Raw genomic sequence first — 21,558 nt, 5'->3', positions numbered from 1 at the left:
CCCAGCCTCGCCAGGGAGGTGATGGCCGACGTCAGGCAGATCTGAGAAACGTGGTGCCCGCGCCCTGCGGAGGGACAGACTGACAAAGCCGGGAGAAGCTAGGCGGTGTCCGGGTGGGGCCGATGCCCGCAGGTCCAGGGCGGAGCGGGGAAAGGAGGGCGGGGCCGGCGGCGAGAAGGGGAAGGAAGCGGAGGTGCCGGGCGGGCGCGGGGCGCGGGCAGGAAGCAAGGAGGGGTGGCGGGGCTGGGGCCTCCGGAAAAACGCCCCAACTTCCTGCCCCGCCAGAGCCAGGAAGCGGGAGCCGGGACACCGGGCCCGGGATCGCCGAGCCCGACCTCGGGCGCCCCGCCGGTCACCACCCCGCGCGGACACCAGGTACATCGTCCCTGGCCCCGCCCGGCCTCCCTCCCCTCGGCTGCTAGGGGAAGTGGGAAGGAGGAGAGAGGGGGCTGGGCGCTGCTGGCAGTGGAGGGGCCTCCTACCGGCCCGGCTGAGCCAGCAGCCGCCCCTCCCTGGGCCTCAGTTTTTCCATCTGTCAAAGGGGACAAAGAGAGGAGAAGTAATACTTGCTGAGGGCCCGGAAGGTGAGATTAGGGCTGCAAGCCCGGGGTCAAAGCTTCCCAACCGTCCGGCGGAGGACGGATGATCACTCCCATTGCACGAGTGGGGAAACTGAGACCCAAGGAGGAAAACCTACTCGTCCCAGGGCACGCACATTGTGAGACTGAGTGGAGTTGGGATTTGAACTCGCAGGTGCTTTCAGCCAAGCGCCGTCCTCCAAGCCTGCATACTTTGGAGCCACTCAAAGGGGAAAGTGGCAATAGGCCATAGGCTGTCTTGAAGCTGAAAGTTGCAGAACGCGTTTGAAAGCATTTTTTGGAAAGGTCTTTTTCTGGGTTGGGTCAGGAATTATACCCTAGGAAATAGGTTGTAGGGGACAAAAACTGGAGATCGTTCCCCATTGTACAGATGGGAAGACTGAGGCCCGAAGAGAGGTATTTACTTTTTCTGCATGTTAGATAGAAAGGATTTTATTTTGCAGGATTTTGTTTGCCAAATCCAGGATTTTGTTTTGCAGCCCCAGCAGAAAGTGTGCGGGGGTGTCTGGGGGGGTGGGCACTGGCGGGAGAATTAATGTATAGGCGTTGGGAATTCAAACGGTTCCACCTTAAAGCGGCGAGATAGGACGGGGACCCCAGTCTGGGGCGGGGTGGGGGGGCGGCTAGGGGTCGGGGCGACTCGGTGATCTCGGATTGAACGAACACTGATCTGGGGGCTGGAACTATCTCCGCCTCCGGCCAGGGGGCGGGGGGCAGGGGGCGGGGTCCAGGAGAGTGACGGGGGCAGTCGATATACGGAAACGCCAGCCCTCCTAGACAGGCCAGAGCGGCCCTATCTGGCCTGCGTGGCTCAGCGGAGAGCTAGAGCGGCCGGCAAAGAGGAGTAGAGTTTTCTGGGCTGGAGCCCGACAGGAGCGGGCTAGAACGGCTGGCGGGAGGAGTGGAGCTGGACGCAAAGGCCTACTCTTGGCTGGCTAGAGCGACTCCGAGTCGGGGGTGGGGGAGCCCGAGCCGGCGCGCGGAGGCTTCGGTTCTGGCTGCTGCGGTGCTTCGCCTCCGACCTGGAGCAGGTGAGGGACGCGGCCCCCGGCGGGCGTCAGACCCTGACACCACACGTCCTCCCCAGCATCCCTGACCATGCACGCTGCCAAGTCCCGTGTAGGATTTAGGGCCCGTGTACACCCGCCACGTCCGACATATGATTTGGGGCTTGTGTAGACCTGCCACGTTCCATATAGATCACTAGATCCTACAGACCCTCTAAAGGGTCCTGATGACCCCGCGTGGGGGTGTGGCTCCTTACAGAAGGGGGGCTTCGATACATCAATAGCATCTGCTAGAATCCGGGGCCCTGTGGACCGTGCGTCTCGGGGACCACCAAACTCCCCTATAGAATTCTGTACCCCTTTTAAATCTCCAGAGGTCCCACACACTGGCTTCTTTCCCTTATGGACTTAACGATCCTGTGTGACTTATGGTCCTGTGGACCAAGGGTCCTTGTAGACCACCATGTGTCAAGCAGAATCCGGGGCCGTAGGCATTCCAAGGACTAACCTTGACTACTCTGTGTTTTAGTTTCTTTAAGGCTCCCAGAGGTTCTTGGAGACCAGGGTCATCCACTTAATATCTTATAGTCCCTGAACTGTGAGTCACTCAGTCGTGTTCGACTCTTTTCGACCCTGTGGGCTGTACAGCCCGCCAGCCTTCTCTGTCCATGGAATTCTCCAGGCAAGAATACTGGTAGCTATTCCCTTCTCCAGGGGATCTTCCTGACCCAGGGATTGAACCTGGTCTTCCTCATTGCCGGCAGATTCTTTGTGGTCTAAGCCGCCAGGAAAGCCTGATGTAGACCCTGAGCCCTGCATAATACGCAGGCGCCCATGTAGTCCTTGCGCATGCCCACTTTGTTCTCGGACCCCCACCGTTAAGGACCTTGTCAACCTGCCCTCATCTCCACAGCCCCATGCACACAGCATCCTCTCTGCTGGACCGCAGGCCTTGTCAGTTGCCTTTAGATCCATCTGACCGCTTCCACCTATCACTCTCTAACTTTGCAGGACTCCTTCATGACCCATCTTTAAAAGAGCCACCCTCCTCCCCAATCCTCTCTGAGCCCAGGCCTCTGTGGAGCAGCTGAGTCCAGTCTGAACTCCTGCCCAGGCCACGGTGTCCACGTACCCGGACACCATAGGGAGACCTGGTATCTCTCAGCTTTGATTGAGATTTCAGTTTCCTAAGGTGGGCGTGTGGATTGCCCATGCTCTCAAAGCAGCACATTCTGGGAGTTAAATGCATAAACTCTGGAGCCAGCCTGCCTGGGTCAGAATCCTGGCACTGCCTCTTATAAGGTGTGCCTCAGTTTCCTCCTCTGTAAAATGGGAATAATAGCAGTAATAAGACAACTGCTCAGGGTCACTGAGAGGATTGAGTTTATACCTGTCAAGCACTAATACTGTACTTCATGGCACTTAGTACACATTACACGTTAGCTATTATTTCCTATCGTGGTGATGAGGCATGAAGGAAGTAATACATATCAAGTGCATGTTCCGAGGCCTGCCTGGCACCTAAGCATTTGCTCAGATAAACCTTTGTCCTTGCCCTGGCCCTTGTGGAATCACCCCTGCCTCTGTCGAACTTTTTCCACCCACCCCTGAGTGGGATGAGCGTGGACCCTCCGTGTCCATGGTCATGCCTTCCAGCCCAGAAGCTGCAGCTGGTGGCCTGGTGAAGGTTTTCTGTCTCGGATGGGAGTAATAATAGCTTGGGGCTGCTTGTGGTTATGAGGCTTCAGTGAGTTACTTGTGAGAAGCACTTAGAGCAGCGCCTAGCACACTGTAAGTGCAGTGTAGGTTCAGCTCTCATAATAAATAATTACTACTATTCTTCTGCCTTGGTTTGCAACTTTATTTATGTGAACATTTAACAATGCTCAGATCTGAAGTCACCCAAGCTTGGATGTTGGACAAACACACTTTATGGAAAAGAATCAAAATGAGGCCTGCTTGGGTGAACCCAAAGGATGGCCCTTGGACACTCCAGAAGGCATCACTGTTTAATGACCAGAGTCAAAAGGCCGGCTGCCGTTTATTGAGTGTTAGGGAGGAGGCCAGTGGAAGAGGAGAAGGATGGGACTCAAGCGACGAGGGTTATAAATAGCTTTGGGCTGTGGGGAGAACCGCCCCCCTCGTGGTACACCCCACCCGTTTCCACAGCTCCTTCCTGCCTGACACACGGGCTCAAGTGGCATTAGTCAGACTAATTAAGAACACCAACGATGTTGGTGGGAAGACACAGGGAGAAGTGGAGATTCTAAGGGAGACAAGATGAGAGAGACAGCGAGAGATGGGAGAGAGAGGCGAGACAGCGAGCGACACGGACAGGTCGGGGACAGTGGCTGCAGGGACCAGATGTGGGGAGACAGAGGCCGAGAAGAGCGAGGAGGGGAGACGGAGAGCAAGAGAAGATAGCGTGGGGCCTCGGCGGATGTGGGGGGAGGGGAGGCAGAGACGGTGGGGAAAATGAGCCGAGGCTGAAGGAAGGGAGAGCGAAAATGAAGAATCAGGGAGGAAAGAGGCAAAAGACAGGAGGCAGACTCAAGGGAGAGACAGCCAGGGAGCAGCAGCTGGGGAGAGGCAAGCTGGCAGACAGACAGACGGGACAGGTGGGTGTGGGGTGAGGGAGAGAGGCACCTGCGGGGATGAGCTCTCTGATGGCCGTCCCTTACTTTCTGGGATGGGAGCCGGAAAGATGCAAGGGCCCCGAGGGCGAGAAGTGGCTTTGAGGCCTCTTGATCCCTGAAGGAGGAGGGTTCGCAGTTTTGTTTTCTTGAGAGAGAGCTGGGGGTTGGGGGATTTGCTATTGTGATTTCCTGTCACAGGAAGTGGGGCTGGTGGGTTCAGAGGCAACATCCTGCCCCAAGCCTGTCGCAGGTCAGAGGCAAGCCCCCACACCCCAGTTGTCTCCCTCCCAGCTCCCCTCTAACTTTTCCAACTCTGTTGGCCTGCAAGCCCAGCCCCCCTACGGCCCAACTCCCCAAGCCCTCCTCCCTTACTTAGATCCAAGAGCCCCCAGGCCCTTCCTTCATCAGGAGACCCCAAATCGCAGGCTCTTGGGCCACAGCTCTCTCATGGACCCAGGCTCCTGGCCTCCAGCTCCCCCCAACACGCGGCTCCCTGTCCTCAGGCTCCCCGCCCTGGCTGGCCTCTGAAGGGCTCTTTGTCGCCACACAGAGGCCCCATTGAGCTGTGGAGGCCGGGATGGGGGGGTAGAGGAGGCTGTTTACTCACCTTCGCACCTGGGCCAGGAATCTGTGAGTAACCGCCCTGCTCTCCCCACCTCCCACCCTTCTAACCGCGGCCCCTCCTCTTCCCCCAGCCCGGCAGTGCCCATGGAGGCAGAAGACGTCGCCCGAGGGGCGGTGAGTGGAGAGGGCCGAGGGGTGAGGGAGTTGGGTGGGGGGCGCTGTGCGGCGGGGAGCAATGTGGGCTGAAGCCATCCCTCCCCTTCCACAGGCCCCAGGGCCCCCCCGACCCAGCCTGGTGCCCGTCAGCATCATCGGGGCAGAGGACGAGGATTTTGAAATTGAGTTGAAGACGGTGAGAGGGACGTGGGCTGGAAAAGCCTCTGTCTCAAGCTCCCCGGGGCCCCAGCCCTCAAGCCCCATGCTCAGCGTCTGTGCCAGCTTACACCCTGTTCTCCATCCTCTGATGCTGTCATTTGGCCTTCTGTCTCTGCCCATCTCTCTCTCTTTTTTAAAGATGTATTTAGTTTATTTTTTGGTTGTGCTGGGTCTTCATTGCTGAGCTCGGGCTTTCTCTAGTTGTGGCGGGCGAGGCGGGGGGCGGGGGTGGGCTTCTCAACTGCGGTGGCTTCTCTCCTGTTGCAGATCACAGGCTCTAGGCACGTGAGGCCTTCAGTAGCTGCTGCACGTGGGCTCAGCAGTTGAGGCGCCCGGGCTTAATTGCTCTGCAGCATATGGGGTCCTCCCAGACCAGGGATCGAACTGGCATCCCTTGCATTGCAAGGCAGATTCTTAAGCACTGGACCAACAGGGAAGCCCCCATCTCTCTTTCATCTTCCTAATACCTCCTTCCTCATCCCCTCACCCCATCCTCAGTGCCTCCTTTTGATATCACAGCACAAGCTGTCAGCCGGTTTCCTCTGATCGCAATTTTTATCGCTGCCCACTCCCCGTAATGACAGCACAGATCCTCGTTCCATCTCTCCTGATTTCTCTCTTCACCACCCACCGTTAGAACATGAAGTCTCATCCATCCTCCCCACCCCTTGACTGGCCACCATCCCAGCAGTGGCACCATCAGCACCCCCACCCCCCCCCCCCACCAGCTTGGATCCTTTCGGGGAAGTGCCGGGGAAGAGGGGCGAGAATCAAGCCCCAAGCCCCTCCTCTGTCCCCCTCTGTCTCACTCCCATCCCCACCCCACAGAATCCCGAGGAACAAAACAACCAGTTCCAGAACCTGGATCAGGTGAAGCGGCGCCCGGCCCACCTCATGGCCCTCCTGCAGCACGTGGCCATGCAGTTTGAGCCGGGACCCCTGGTGAGGGCGGGGCCGGGGAGGCACGGGGGCGGGGCCGGGAGGCACGGGGCGGGGCTGGGACCAGCCGCAGTGTTCAGTGCATTAGGCCCGTGAGGATGGATGTCAGGAGGGTCTGGGAAAGAGACCCAGAGCACACAGCTTGAGAGCCAGGAAGCCAGCCATGGGGTCCAGACAAGGTTGCACCTGCCAGTATAAATTTCTGAGCAAAGCAGGGTGCAGTTTCGCAGAGCAACGGAGAATCCAGCAACCTGGAGAAAAACCATGCCCCAGCTGCTCTCCCATGCCCATGGCAGCATCACCCGTCAGTGACAGCGCCCTTAGCCCCAGAATCTTAAGTTTTCTGCAGGTGCTTCCAGTCAGTGCTTCAGGGCTGGTGGTTGGGAGAATGCCAGTAGCCTTCTCGGGCCTAGGCAGCACAGCAGGCCCTGGTCCAGAAACAAGGAGCCTGCTACAAGCAGCCTGCGAGGCACAGAGGACATAATGGATGCTACAGAAAACTTGTATCAGGCAGAGAATACCGGGGTGGTGTGGATGCAGAGCCATACTATCTGGGAGACGCCTACAGAGTCTAGAGAACCCGGCAGGTGGCTTAGGGAGGAAGAAGGCTGGGTGCTGGCTGGAGAGGGCTCTGTGGGTTGGGGTCCTGCCCCATGAGGACCCCACACAGCCCAGCATAGGCCGGGGGTTGGGCTTAGACCAGGGCACTGCTCTGTACTGGACGTGGGCCGTAGTGCTGGTTGCTCAGTCATGTCTGACTCTGCGACCCCATAGACTGTAGCCCACCAGGCTCCTCTATCTGTGGGATTCTCCAGGCAAGAATACTGGCGTGGATAACCATTCCCTTCTCCAGGGGATCTTCCCAACCCAGGGATCAAACACAGGTCTCTCACAAAACAGGCAGATTCTTCACCATCTGGAACCTCCAGGGAAGCCCCCTCCAGAAAACAAGGAAACTGATGGAAGTGGCAGAAAGGGATCCTGGGTGTGGCGGGGGGGAGGGTGCAGAGAGAAGGCTGTATTGACTGACACCAAAGTTTCAGAAACAGGAAATCAGGAAATTGCCAGAAAAATGCTCTCCCCCCAAGCCTTCCCTAATGCCTGGGGGCACTGGCCCTCTGGGCAAAGGAGTCCCCCTGCTGAGCCTGAGTGTTTCTGGAACTTGCGCTCCTGGAACTTAGCCCAGGGATTGTGCTGGTTGCTGTGTCCCTTTCCAGATGCGGAAACTGAGGCCTCGCCAGGGCCGGGGTGTGACTAACGTGACCCAGATGGCCTTCGGCGTTTTGAGCTTTGTCCTCGTGCTCTTCTCTCACCTCATTGGCTGGAGCGGCCGGGAGATGGTTGTGGTCACCTGGGCTGTTTCCTGTTAGCCTCAGATGGAGTTTTTATTTTTTGGGGGGGTGGGGAGGGGGCAGGCATAGATTCCTGGGGCGAGTCCTTAGCCGACTGAGAGCATGTCCCTCACTGGATGAGAGTCTGCCAGGAGCCAGGACAGGTTGGAGGCCCCACAGCATTGCCAGTGTCAGCCAGCAGAGGGCTCCTCCATGGGCAACCTCAGGGAATGCTTGACGAATGAATGAGTGAGCGAGCGTCACTTGTCCTGTTTATGTGCTTACCCCCGCTGTGCGCTAGGCCCTGAGACACCGATGAATCAGAACCTCCTGGCTGCCACACACACACACACACACACACACACCCTTGAGTAACACAGTATTGCTTTGCAATGGAGAGTCGCAGAGACAGACTGCCAGAAATCCAGTCCCAACTTTGTCGCTTACTGTTTTCTCATTTGCAACACGGGATAATGGTGGTCCTCCCCATGGTTGAACAGATTAATGCAGGTAAAGGGTTTGGACAGTGTCGGGACGCACTGAGCCCTCTTAGTGTAGCTGGGGGCGGTGTAACAGCAGCAGCAGAGAAAAGACAGACCAATGAACCATTTCACAGGAGAGAAAATTAAGGGAACGGTGCAGTGGCCCCGGGCAGCTGTGAGGGGGTCAGGTGTGGGGATGGGGGACATCGGGGAGCACTTCCCAGAGGGTTTGCACCCCGAGGCTTTCCAAGGGGCAGTGCAGTTTGGGTGGGGCGGGAAGAGGATGGATCACGCTCTGTGTCCCCCAGCTCTGCTGCCTGCATGCGGACATGCTGGGCTCCCTGGGCCCCAAGGAGTTCAAGAAAGCCTTCATCGACTTCTACCACAGCTTCCTGGATAAGCACTCGGTGAGAGACACCTTCAAGGGGGCCCCCATCCCCAACCCCCTGGGCAGCCACCCTGCTCCTCCCAACCTCCACCCTGCTGAGGGCAGCGTGAAGGGAGGCCTGGCCCGCCCGGTGGGAGACCTCGTGCCAGCCCGGCTCTCCATCCACTGCTCCTCCCATCAGAGCGTCATTCCCACCTGCTGCCTGGGCCACCATCCCTTCACCCCATCATGGCTGCCCCTTCACCGCTGCGTCCTCCCCTTCACTCCATTCTCTCTCCTGAGCAGATCCTACGAGTGATGGTCCCTCCTGCTGTGGCCTTTGAACTTGGTAAGAAGACGAAAGGGGACTTTGGGGTGAGGGAGAGGTCTCTAGCAGGGACCAGGAGCCCCCTGGGGTGGGAGGCCACGCTCTCACCATGGTCCCTGGACAGCAGAGATGCCTTCCTGTCTCGTGGCCACCCCAGCCCAAGGAAGCATGGTTGTCAGAGTCCAGGGGTGGGCAGGGTTGGGGCGGACTCACGGCCCAGGGAACTGGCCCCCAGCCCGGTCCCCGTTGTCCCCGCAGACCGCACGCGGCCTGACCTCTTCTCTGAGGACCTCCAGCGGCAGTTCGTGCAGGAGGTGGTGCAGAGCCAGCAGGTAGCCGTGGTCCGGCAGCTGGAGGACTTCCGCTCCAAGAAGCTCATGGGCATGACACCCTGGGAGCAGGAGCTGGTCCAGCTGGGGGCCTGGGTGGCGCGGGACCGTGCCAGCTACGAGGCCCGGGAGCGGCACCTGGCTGAGCGGCAACTGACCCACCTGGAGGAGATGCAGTGAGTGGGGCAGGTCTCTCCTTAGCCCAGGGGGCACCCTCTGCTATCCCATCCTCGTCCCATCCGCTTCCGGACTCCCTCTGCAGCTTCAAGGGTCATTTCCACGCATTTGGTTTCCTCTCCAGACTTCTGGGGCCTTTGTGTGCACACTTCAGTGATGTCCAACTCTTTGCAACCCCACGGACTGTAGCCCATCAGGCCTCTCTTGTCCATGGGATTCTCCAGGCAAAAATACCAGAGTGGGTTGCCATCCCTCCTCCAGGGGCTCTTCCTAACCCAGGGATCAAACCTGTGTCTCTTAACGTCTGTCTCCATTGCCAGGCAGGTTCTTTACCACTGGTGCCACCTGGGAAGTCTTCGCATTTTCACCCATCTGGTGTTGCATCTTCCCTTCCCAGCTTGGGGGTCCCTCCCAGTTCCCAGGTCCTGTCTGTGGTCTTGCATTCAGGCCTGTGCTTTGGGTCCTGCCCTTGCAACTCCCCCCACCCCAAGTGAGGGTCTCTCCTCCAGCAGTTGTCTGTCCCAGATGCTTTGGCAGAGTGGCCCCCCCATCCCAGCTTTGAAGGGGACAGTGAGTGACCTGTTGTGCTGCGTAGTCAGGGACCCCAGGCTTAGCACATTGGTCACAGACTTCTTTCTTCTTACAGGCACACCATCTCTAACGATGAGGAGAAGAGGTGATGGAAGCAAAGAGGCCGGTGGGGAGTTTGGTGTCACGGCCCGAGGAAAGGGTGGGGGGAGGGGTCTAGCTGGGGGCCTGGGCGTTGAGCTGCATGCCTGGCTCCATTCCCTAGAACCTCCTCTCTCTCCTTTTGCTCAGATGCTCAGCAAGAAGTGGTTGTGGGGTGGGGGTGTGAAGTGGGTGGAGGGGAAGCTGTAGGGGTGGCGGGGTCCCTGCGTCCTTGGGAGCCTGCATGTCTGTCCGTGTGCCCTCACTGCCCCCTCCCCACAGTGCCGCCGTGGTCAACGCCATCAGCCTGTACATGCGGCACCTTGGGGTGCGGACCAAGAGCGGGGACAAGAAGTCTGGGAGGAACTTCTTTCGGAAAAAGGTGCTTCCCTGAGCGCCCAAACCTGGCCTTCTCCTCCCCAGAGAGGGCCATCCCTCCTGCCCCCCTGGGAAGCCTCTGCACCCCTGAGGTTTGAGCCCTCTGTTGACATTGGTCCAGAAATGCCCAGCTCCGCCTCCCCCCACCCCTTCCCCAGATGATAGGGAACCGGCGGTCAGATGAACCGACCAAGACCAAGAAAGGCCTGAGCAGCTTCCTGGATGCTGCCCGCTGGAACCGGGGAGAGACCCAGGGTGAGGTGCCCAGCCTTGGCCCCGCCCTGACTTCCCCATGTTGCCCCCACCTCACGGTCCCATCTTTCGTTTCACCCCCAGATATTCGAAACCCGAAGGTCGAGGTTGATGGTAATGGCCCTGAATCTAGAGCGTCATCCATCCTGGGGACCTAAGAGGGGAGGTGGGGGGACCCACAAGGTCTGAGGGAGGAGGGGCAAGGGGCTGGGACTCCTGGGTCCGGGGGCGGAGGAGGGGTCTTCTGGACCATGGGGAGGACCGAGCAGAGCGGCCTGTTAGATCCCTCGGCCCTTGTGGATTTGAGTCGCTTGACTCTCATACTCCATTTTCTCCCTCAATACATCCCCAGCTGAGAAGCCGGGCCTTACAGAACGTAAGGGAGGTCAGGGGGCGCCTTCCCGGGACCGGAATCTTGGAGGCCCTGGGCAGGACAGCCCCGGAGTTTCTCCACATCCTCTGTCTGGGGACAGCCCTGACCGGGAGCCAGGTGAGTTTCCTGGACCCCCCAGCAAAACAGCCCCTTGGTCCTCCGCCCTCCCTGCTCCTTGTCACCAGTGTTACCGATAACCACATCCTTCCCCTGGTTTACCCTTTCCACGGCTTTCCTCCTAAGCTCTGACCTCTGTCCTGGTGATGGATTTCCCCACCTCCTTGGACTACATTTCCCATCAGCCCCCATGGTGTCATTTCCCAGAACCCTCTCTGAGTCCATGGCCGACCAGCCCGCTTAGACGGTGAACTTGGCTGCTCTATGGAAATGTCTCCCACTCCTTGTGTGACCTCCCCGCCGAGAAGGCGACTTGGCCAGGGCCTGGGTTCAAATCCTGGTTCTGCAACTTGCTTATGTCAGGTCTTAGAAGCCCCTCCTCTCTCTGAACCTCAGCCTCCTCCCCTCCAAATGGGATACATTCTCTTCCCACAAGTCCCAGGGGAGTGCTGGGAGAATGAATGAATGTGGAGGCATCCAGTCTCCTCTCCAGGTGGGAGACTGGCACCCCAGTTTTGCGACATCTTCGCCCACTGGGCCCTGGCTGCCCATGGCCATGTTTTCAGAGCTCTTTCCATCTGTCTGCGTATGTGCTTAGCCGCTCAGTCGTGTCCGACTCTTTGCAACCCCATGGACTATATGGTCCAGGGAATTCTCCAGGCCAGAATACTGGAGTGGATAGCCTTTCCCTTCTCCAGGGCATCTTCCCAGTCCAGGGATTGATTCCAGGTCTCCCGCATTGCAGGCAGGTTCTTTACCAGCTTCCATCTGTCTGTCCCCCTAAAATACAGAGCAGCCACGTGGTGTCGGCCAGGCAGTGGATGGCTCAAGGAATGGAGGCCCCCAGGGTGTAGGGGGGTAGGGGTCTCACCACCACAGGGGCCTTCCAGACAGCCTTGCTTCCCCCCTCAACATTGTCCCTGCAGGTGTTGATGCCCTCCTGGAGGTGGGGGACCCGCCTCCGCAGGGCCCAGCCAGCCTGGACGCCCCAGCGCCGCTAGAGAGCACGGAGGAGGCTGCCGACACAGAGAGGTGCCAGGGGCTGGGCGCGGGCTGGGTTGGGGTGGGGTGGGGGCGATGCGTGTTGGGAGTCGTGCTGCCACTGCGCCTGCCGTCCCCGGCCGAGCCATCTCCACTCTGCCCTGCTCCCCCCTCTCCGCCTCCTCACCCTTCCTCCTCCGCCCCGTCCTCCCTCATCTCTCCTCATTCCTTCTTCCTCCTTTCTCCTTCCCTTCTTCCTCTCCTTCCTTTTTCACTGATTTTTTTTTCTCCTCTCCCCTTGCTCCCTCTTTCTCTCCTTTCCTCCTCCTTCCTCTTCTTCCACTTTACCCCCTCTCAGGTCTTCCTGGCCCCTCTCCCTCTGCCCCTACCACCACCCCATCTTCCATCCATCCCCCCCAATTCTTAAGCCTCCAGCCCAGCCTCCTTGCTCCTGCCTCCCAGCGCCCCCTCCCTCCCTCCCCCTAGCCCTCTGTGCTCCATGCCCGGGGGCCCTGTCCCCCTCACAGTTGGGGGGCAGGCTCTGCCCCCTGCCAGTCCTCGTGCCGCTGCTTTGGGGACCCTGTGGTGGGTGGGGGAGGTGAGTCGGGTTCCCTCTGGGTCCACCTCTGACCCTGTCCCCCTCTCTCCCCAGAAAGTGGAAGAGGTGGGTGCCTGGGCCCTGGGTAGGGGGAGGGCTAGCCCCTCCCCCATTTCTCCCAGCCCCTCCCCTCCCCCCAGGGGCCACCCCTTCCCCTACACCCCTGTGAGGGGTGGGTGGGGACACCACCCTCCCAGCCGAAGAGCTAAGTATTGAACCCGCTCCTCCCCGCCCTGGCCTCCTGGCTCTGCCCCCATCCCCCTGCCTCAGGGAAGGGAGGGGGCAGTCCTTCGCTCCCTACTGGGTTCCCCGTCCCTGACCTTCCTCCACCAGTTTCAGTATCCCTTCTGACCACCCCCCACTGCCCCTACCCCAAAGTTACACTGGTCCTCCTGACTCTCTCCTCTCTTCTGTTGCATGTTTGATCCCTGTCCTGGTCTCCCCGCGACTCTCCCTGTCCTGGTTTTCCCCCGTCTCTCCCTGTCCTGGTCTCTCCCGACTCCCTGTCCTGGTCTCTCCCGACTCCCTGTCCTGGTCTCTCCCGACTCTCCCTGTCCTGGTCTCCCCCCGTCTCTCCCTGCACTGGTCTCCCCGCGTCTCTCCCTGTCCTGGTCTCTCCCCGTCTCTCCCTGTCCTGGTCTCTCCCGACTCCCTGTCCTGGTCTCCCCCCGTCTCTCCCTGCACTGGTCTCCCCGCGTCTCTCCCTGTCCTGGTCTCCCCCCGTCTCTCCCTGCACTGGTCTCCCCGCGTCTCTCCCTGTCCTGGTTTCCCCGCGTCTCTCCCTGTCCTGGCCTCTCCCGTCTCTCCCTGTCCTGGCCTCTCCCGTCTCTCCCTGTCCTGGTCTCTCCCCGTCTCTCCCTGTCCTGGTTTTCCCCCGTCTCTCCCTGCACTGGTCTCCCCGCGTCTCTCCCTGTCCTGGTTTCCCCGCGTCTCTCCCTGTCCTGGCCTCTCCCGTCTCTCCCTGTCCTCCTGGTCTCTCCCGTCTCTCCCTGTCCTGGTTTCCCCGCGTCTCTCCCTGTCCTGGTCTCTCCCCGACTCTCCCTGTCCTGGTCTCCCCCCGTCTCTCCCTGCACTGGTCTCCCCGCGTCTCTCCCTGTCCTGGTCTCTCCCCGTCTCTCCCTGTCCTGGTCTCTCCCGACTCCCTGTCCTGGTCTCCCCCCGTCTCTCCCTGCACTGGTCTCCCCGCGTCTCTCCCTGTCCTGGTCTCTCCCCGTCTCTCCCTGTCCTGGTCTCCCCGTGTCTCTCCCTGTCCTGGTCTCTCCCTGTCTCTCCCTGTTTCTGTCTGGGCCTGATTCTTTCCTGGCCTCGGGGTCCAGGCTGTCAGGGCGTCTGGGGCGCTCAGAGAGCCTGCGGGTGAGTGACCGCCGCCGGCCTTCCCGGGGTAGCCTCGGGGCTAAGGGCCGGGGTGGGGGCCGCTCCCGGAGCGACGTGGACATGGACCCCAGCTCCGCCACGGCCGTGCTTGGCCCTACCCGTCGAGCCACGTACGTCACTGCCCCACCCCCTCCATCCACCAAGGCAGCCTGCAGAGTCAGGGAGGCCCGGGTGGGGGATATCGGATGCTGAGGTCACTGTGGGCCTCCAGTGGTCACAGGAGAGGGGTGAGCGGCTGCTTTCCAGAGATCTGGGGGCCGGTCTACAGCTTGGGCCGCCCTAGGGGATGGGCGTGGAAGGAGTCAAAGGCTCTTTCCTGGGATGCCCTGAACCGGGGACCTGACGAGGCCTCTGTCCCACAGCCCGGAGCCTGGAGACGAAGGAGAGCCGGGCCGCTCAGGACTGGAGCTGGAACCGGAGGAGCCGCCTGGCTGGCGAGAGCTTGTCCCCCAGGACATTCTGCACAGCCTGCCCAAGAGCCAGGTGAAGCGGCAGGAGGTCATCAGCGGTGAGTGCCACCCCCTTAGCCCACCTCTGGCAAAGACAGATGCAGGGGGATGGCCATCTTGGTGTTGCTTACACCAGAGGTTGAAGGCCGCCCAGTTCCCTCAGAGGGCCATATGTTAGCTAAATTGTAGAACATCCCAGGGAACGAATGGGCAGGCAGCTGCTGGAAGTGACGTTTCCAAGGAATGGTTTTCTGTTTTGGCCATGCTGCACGGCATGTGGGATCTTAGTTCCCTGACCAGGAATTGAACCCACACTCCCTGCAGTGGAAGCACAGAATCCTAACCACTGGGCAACCAGGGAAGTCCTCTCTAAATGATTTTTTGTAGTGTGGGACAGTGTTGACGTGCACGGCCAGAAACGGTCTATAAAAGCTGCATTTCTAGGAAAAGCCTTTGTCTCCTTGTTTGTGAAATGTGGCTAGTGATAACTCCTCCCTTAAAAGCCCCACAGAGATGAAGATGAGAGGATTCGTGCATTCAGCCCAATGATGGGTCCAGGGTCAGAGCATTCAGCTGTGACTGCTGTTACAACTATGATCTTAAGCAGTCAGGGGAGAAAAAGATTCCCACCCAGAAAAGTTTGGGAAGATAATATATTCTTAGCAATGCTTGCTTCTGAGCTGAGAGATACCATTTTTATCTTAATCCTTCCCTGTGATTTCAAATTGTGTCTGTGTTGAGGGAGGTTTGCCAGATGTAGAGTGTTTTGGGAAGCTCATTTGGAAGTTAATTTACAGATTATTTAATGGCTGAGAAGGATTCTCATTCAGAAGTTTTAGGGCAGTGGATAGATGCCCTTTGGGTCACAGATCCTTCTGAGAGTAATGATCAAAACATTCCCAGTGCCATCTGATAGAACCTTCTGGAATGATGGTAACATGCAATAAATATCTGTAGTTTCCAACATGGTAACCACCAGCCACATAACAGCTGTTGAGCATCTAAAGTGTGGTGAGCACAACTGAGAGCTGAATTGTGCATTATATTTCATTTTAATTAAGCAAAATTTAGAGTTGCTGGCATGGCTAGTGGCTACCATGGTGGACCGCATGGCGGTTTCTCTCACCAGAAACACATGCTTAACGTACAAAATCATGCATTTAGTCTCTGGGGATTTGGGGGATCACTGGAACTCGGGCATGCACCCCCTGGAGGCCCCTGGATCCCAGGCCATCAACCTGTCAGAGTCATTGTGCCAGAAACAGCCTGAGAAACTTGCTGGATGGTTAGACTTGAAACGCAGCTACACGCAGTGAGGCGACCAACTTGTCCCCGATTTGCCTGGGACTGTCCTGGTTTGGGGCCTTCCCAGGTGGCACAGTTGGTAAATAATCTGCCTGCCAGTGCAGGAGATAACGGAGACATGGGTTCGATTCTTGGGTTGGGAAAAATCCCCTGGAGGAGGAAATGGCAACCTGCTCCAATATTCTTGCCTGGGAAATCCCATGGGTGGAGGAGCCTTGTGGGCTACAGTCCATGGGGTCACAGAGAGTCAGACATGACTGAGCGTGCATGCCCACACGACCTAGTTAGCACTGAAAATCTCATGTCCTGGGAAGCCCATGGTATGCGGCAAACTGGGACTATTGGTCCCCTTGGCTGGCTGCAGCCGCCATATGAGAAAGACAGTGGGGTGGAGGAATTCTCAGAGGCTATTTCAGGGGCGAGTGGCTCCACCCAGAGTCATCCTTGTGCCATCCCCTCCCCAGCCTGCCTCTGAGAGGGCCCCCCTACACCCCCAGAGTCTGCATGCTCGCCAACCCCAACTGTTCCTCTGTCCACTGTCCCCGCAGAGCTCCTGGTGACGGAGGCTGCCCATGTGCGCATGCTCCGCGTGCTCCACGACGTCTTCTACCAGCCCATGGCGGAAGGGGGCTTCTACTCCCAGGAGGAGCTCCAGAACATCTTCCCCAGCCTGGATGAGCTCATCGAGGTGCATTGTGAGTGCGGGGCTGTGGCCTTCCCATCGTTCCGTTGCCTTGCCGTTGACCCCGACCGAGCAGCCTCTGGTCTAGCACTGGGGAGGGCCACACTCCAGATCCGAGAGCTCACCTCCCAGGGGACACATCATCAACAGGCATGGGGCGGGGAGTCGGGGCGAGGGGGCGGTCACCGGCCCCAAGGACCCGACACACCTACCTGCAGTCCAACCCCCCACTCCCCAGCACCAGACCAGCTCTGCATCCGATCTCGGGGACCCTGACAGAGCACCGCCTTTCCTCTCTGCTCCCTACAGCCCTATTCCTTGATTGCCTGATGAAGCGGAGGCAGGATAGTGGCTACCTCATCGAGGAGATCGGAGATGTGCTGCTGGCCCGGGTGAGAGCGCCCAGCCTAGGCACCGCCCACTTGCCCCTCCTCTCCCCTCCACTGCCCCGCCCCTCCACTCCACTGCCCCGCCCCACCCCCTCCTCCTGGCTGGGGACCTGGAACCCAGGCCCGGGGTCTCAACCTTACCCGCATCCAAGCCCCAGGGGTCTGGGGCTCTAGCCCTGTCCTCCAGCCCACCTGAAACACCCTCCTTGGCCTGCCTCTCGCTGTAGTTCGATGGTGCTGAGGGCTCGTGGTTCCAGAAGATCTCCTCCCGCTTCTGTAGCCACCAGTCCTTCGCCTTAGAGCAGCTCAAAGCCAAACAGCGCAAGGAGCCCCGGTTCTGTACCTTCGTGCAGGTGAGGTGGGGTGGGAGGTGGTCTGGGCTCCAGGGTCCCCGGGGAGGGGGGCCGGTGTCCTGGTGTCTCAGAGCTGCTGTTCCTGCAGGACGCTGAGAGCCGGCCCCGGTGCCGCCGGCTGCAGCTGAAGGACATGATCCCCACGGAGATGCAGCGTCTGACCAAGTACCCGCTGCTTCTGCAGAGCATCGGGCAGAACACAGGTAGAGAGAGCGGCCCCACCCCGTCCTGCTGGACCCTGGCTCTCCGGCCTCCAGCCTTGGCGTCGGGACCCGGAGCTTCCAGGGTTGGGGTTCACCCCGGGGCCGGTCTCCCCCTTTGCCCACAGAAGAGTCGGTGGAACGGGAGAAAGTGGAGCGGGCGGCCGAGTGCTGCCGGGAAATTCTGCAACACGTCAACCTTGCCGTGCGGGACATGGAGGACCTGCTGGTGAGCTGCACAGGGCCCTGGGCCAGGGCGGTAGGGTGTGCATGTGCAGAGGTCCGTGGAAGCTAGTGACCCTCCCTTCCCTGCCCCTAGCGGCTCAAAGATTATCAGAGGCGTCTGGATTTGACCCACCTGCGGCAGAGCAACGACCCCATGCTGATCGAGTTCAAGGTGCCCTCCCCGCTGCCCTCCCCTCCTCTCTGCCCACCCTCGGCATTCTCTGATAGCACACCCAGGAAGAAAGAGGGGCCCCTCAGCTCTGACCCCACCCCCCTTATTTCCCAGCGGGGAATGAGCTGACCTGACCGACGCCCCGTGGTCATCCCCACCTTGCCCCACCCCACCTTCACCGGCCATCACCCCTTCCTTCCTGCCTCCAGAGCCTAGACATCACCAGGAAGAGGCTGATCTACGAGGGCCCACTGACGTGGCGGGTGACGAAGGACAAGGCTGTGGGTGAGCGCCAGGGCAGCGAGCAGGGCGGGGGTGGGGGTGGGGGCACCTCAGGGCCAGGGTGTCAGGTGGGGGTGCTGAGCCCTGACCCCCAACCTGCAGAGGTCCACGTGCTGCTGCTGAATGACCTGCTGCTGCTGCTTCAGCGCCAGGACGAGCGGCTCTTGCTTAAGTCGCACAGCCGGACGCTGACACCCACGCCTGATGGCAAGACCATGCTGCGGCCAGTGCTGCGGCTCACCTCCGCCATGACTCGCGAGGTGGCCACCGGTGAGGCCCCGGGCACGGCCGTCCCCAGGATGGCGGAGGAACCCTCCGAAGAGCTGGGCGCACATGCTCTGCGCCCGGGGGCGGGGGGGTAGGGGGGATGGCTGGCAGCCCTGAGGATGAGGCGGGGTAGGGGGACCCTGGACAGGACATGGCCGGGGTGCCAGGCTGGCTTGTGGATTTTAAGTTAAATGGGAAACTGCCCCCAGGTTTTTGCACAGAAGAGCTGCTAGTTCTAAGCAGTATTTTGAAAAAATGCCCTGGCCGCCTCTTGGGGGCCATAGGGAGCAGGAATTGAAACCTGGTGGGGCCGTGATGTTGGGAGTGGTCCTGGAAGTCTTGTAGGTGGAGCAGATGGGGCACTTATTTCCTGATTAGATGAGGGAGGGTTCTGGAGGGGGACAGAGTGGGTGAGCTGAGTCCTGGGAGCCCTAAGGTCGTGGGGGACTTCCCCAGGGGCACGTTGGGGTGACCCTGGCTTTGAGCCTCGCTTTTGCCTCCCCTTGCAGATCACAAAGCCTTCTATGTCATTTTTACCTGGGATCAGGAGGCCCAGATATACGAGCTGGTGGCGCAGACGGTGTCCGAGCGGAGGATGTGAGTGGGTCTGGGTTCCTGGAGTGGGTGGAGGACGAAGAGGAGGAGGCCCGGGCCCCAGGGTTTCTGGGGACAGGGAAGGGAGGAATGTCCTGGCCCAGGGTCTGGGGGCTCTGACGGCCCAGGGGGCTGGCCTGTCTCCTCAGCTGGTGTACCCTCATCACCGAGACCGCCGGATCCCTGAAGGTCCCCGCCCGCACCTCCAGACCCAAACATCGGCCTGGCCCCAGCAGGTGAGGGGGCCAGGAGAGGGAACTAGAGGTCAAGGGGCAGCCTCCCCGTGTGTCCCCAGAACCTGAGCTCCAGCCCAGTCTCCATGTGCGTGCATGTGCACGTGTGTCTGTGTGCATGCACGTGAAGGTGTGTGCACCCACCCCACCACAGCCCATCTGTCTCCAATCCAGGCCTCTCTGTCTTCCACTGGCCAAGCCTCTCTGTCTCCCTGTCTCCCAAATTCGACCTCTGTCTCTATCTCCGGACCTCCCTGCCTTCCCCACCTCCAGCTCCCTGTCTCCCTGCCCCTGCTGCCTACCAGGGCCAGGGTGGTGGGATCACCCGGCACTTGCTCCCCCCAGCACCCGCGAACCCCTGCTTAGCAGCTCCGAAAACGGCAATGGCAGCCGAGAGATGCCCCCAGCGGATGGTGAGCCTTGATAGAGGGGTGATGAGTTGGGGGGAGGGTTCCACAGGAAGCCTGGCAGGGTCTGAGCCCCCTCTCCGCTCCCCGACCCAGGTCGGATGGAGAGACTCTTCAACTCCCTCCTGCCCTTCTCCAGACAAGGCCTCGAGGGCCAGCTCGCCGCCAAGGCCCTTCAGAAAGGTAGCTCAGCCCCACCCGCGCAGGGCGGCCACCGCCTGCCCCCACACTGCTTTCCCACCTGCCTGTGCTCAGGCGCCGGAAGCAAGCCCACCCAGCCCACCACATGCACAGCCCCAGGCTTCACCGCTGTCCTTGGTGGCCCCAGGTTGCCTCCTGCAACCCCTGCCCCTGACCTTCAGTGCAGCCTCTCCCCGGGTGCCCTCCCCCTCGGCCCCAGCTTCACACCCCTGCACCCCTCCTCGCATCCCCCAGCCCCTTCCGCAGGTCTTGCTAACCAGAAGCTGCTTCCCACCGTAGGCCCTCACCCATCCCCAGCTACATCTCCCAGCCCTCGCCCCCCCACCTCTGACTCTGTCCCCTTACCCCTGTCCAGTGCTGACCCTGAAACAGCTCCTGTTGCCTTCAGAGGAAGACAGCGGGGCAGGGCCTCCCCTCGAAGGGGATGGGGTCCCAGGGGGCAGCCCCTCGACCCCAGCACAGCCCCAGGAAATTCGGGAGGAGCTGCTCAGCCTGGAGGAGACCATTAAACAGCTGGAGGTGGTGTGGCCTGGGAGTGGGAGCAGGGAGGAAGGGGCTGACTAAGTGGAGGAGCCCTTCTCACTGATGATCCCCCAAAACCAGGAGGTGGAGGAGGAGTTTTGCCGCCTGAGACTCCTCCTGTCTCAGCTTGGGGAGAACACCGTCCCCCAGTCTGGCTGTACCTGAGGTCCCCTGCCCCAGGCAGGTGAGTGGAGGGCCGGGGGAGCCGGGCACAGTCCAGAGAGGAGGCGCCCGAGTGGCCGCATCGGACGCTAACGGCTGCACAGCCTCCTCCGGTTTCTCTCCCTCCGTCTTTGACTTTCTGCATCTCCCCACTCCGCCTCCTGTCTCCACCTCTGTTTCTCTGGCTCTTCTGTGCTGCTTCCCCACCCTCTCTTCCACCCTGTCTCATCTCTCCTCCCGTCTCCCTTCTGCTCCTGCCCCTCCCCTGCCCTCAGGTCTTTCGCAAGAAGGAGAGGGCCACCCACCACTGCACCACCGTGACTACCCAGTGTCTCCAACCCCAGGGGCCTGAGGAGAGGGAGCCGGGCTGCCCCAGGCCACGCCTTGTGGGGGTGGGGGGCGCCCAGATGGGATCACTGCCCCCGGCCACCTCCCGCTGGCTTTGGCCTTCTCTCCCTCCTACTTGGGGGACTCAGGGCTTCATTCCGGGGGGGCACCACCTGGCCCCCATTCCTGGGCCATCTCAGTATTGCCTGGGTGGGGGGGGGTGTCCAGGCCCTCCAACCCCCACCCCCAAGTGCCTTTGCTCTGTTTTTATACCCTGAATTGGAGGTTTATTTTTTAATATATATTATCTAAGGAGAGGTCTGAGTGTGTGAGGGCAGGGAAGGGCCCCGGAATGGCGTCTGGAAACCGCCCCCCCAAGACAGTCTGGCATTGCTTCCTCTGTCTATCCCACCGCATCGCCTCTGCGTTCATCAGATTCCGTGTCTTAATGTTGATTCCCCAGGGCCGCCCCCCGCCAACACACACACCCCTTCATCAGATTCCGTGTCTTAATGTTGATTCCCCAGGGCCGCCCCCCGCCAACACACACACCCCTTGTGGCCCCCACCCCCAAGCCCCCTTGGTCACCCATGACGATGCTGGGCATCCAGCATCTCACACTTCTTTCTGTTCGTTTATTTTTGTAGTAAATCTCGGGGTGGCTGATGGGGGTTGGGGGAGGGGGCCCTCCTGGGTGGGGGCTGGGGGCGGGGTTATTGCTCTGAGCTCCCTGTCCCCAGGGGGCCTGTCGGGAGGGGTGGGGGGGGGCGGGCGTCAGCACTGGGGCCGGCACGGGGGAAACAAGGCCGCACAAACACTCAGGTCACAGCACAGGGGCAGGTGGGCAGGGGAGAGGCTGGGCGCCATATTGCACTTCAGGAGAGGGGGGTCAGGTGGGGACCCCCCCACTCA

General features: G+C 60.3%; 1 protein-coding gene across 1 annotated transcript; it reads left to right on the top strand.

The window, feature by feature from the left end:
- Positions 1-302: 302 nt before the first annotated feature.
- ARHGEF1 (Rho guanine nucleotide exchange factor 1) lies at positions 303-20,823 on the top strand. The gene is made up of 30 exons (XM_068993222.1): positions 303-375; positions 4,938-4,980; positions 5,075-5,158; positions 6,010-6,123; positions 8,242-8,340; positions 8,607-8,649; positions 8,887-9,133; positions 9,781-9,810; positions 10,086-10,185; positions 10,340-10,448; positions 10,518-10,547; positions 10,786-10,923; positions 11,850-11,955; positions 13,819-13,986; positions 14,239-14,384; positions 16,179-16,325; positions 16,622-16,704; positions 16,929-17,054; positions 17,143-17,257; positions 17,383-17,483; positions 17,574-17,651; positions 17,861-17,936; positions 18,036-18,203; positions 18,710-18,797; positions 18,944-19,030; positions 19,373-19,440; positions 19,531-19,617; positions 19,991-20,154; positions 20,239-20,341; positions 20,595-20,823. The coding sequence occupies exons 2-29, from the start codon at positions 4,951-4,953 to the stop codon at positions 20,320-20,322; spliced, it is 2,916 nt and encodes a 971-aa protein (XP_068849323.1). The 5' UTR covers positions 303-375; positions 4,938-4,950; the 3' UTR covers positions 20,323-20,341; positions 20,595-20,823.
- The last annotated feature ends 735 nt before the right edge of the window (positions 20,824-21,558 follow it).

This window comes from Capricornis sumatraensis, chromosome 20 (assembly GCF_032405125.1).
Source record: "Capricornis sumatraensis isolate serow.1 chromosome 20, serow.2, whole genome shotgun sequence".
Classification (NCBI taxonomy): Eukaryota; Metazoa; Chordata; class Mammalia; order Artiodactyla; family Bovidae; genus Capricornis; species Capricornis sumatraensis.
Note: the sequence above shows the minus strand (reverse complement) of the source record. Positions and strands in the feature narration are given on the sequence as shown.

Coding starts and splice junctions, on each gene's coding strand:
- ARHGEF1 (XM_068993222.1), top strand. CDS start 4,951: ATGGAGGCAGAAGACGTCGCCCGAGGGGCG. Junction 9,134..9,780: donor ACCCACCTGGAGGAGATGCA/GTGAGTGGGGCA, acceptor TTCTTCTTACAG/GCACACCATCTCTAACGATG. Junction 18,798..18,943: donor ACGGTGTCCGAGCGGAGGAT/GTGAGTGGGTCT, acceptor CTGTCTCCTCAG/CTGGTGTACCCTCATCACCG.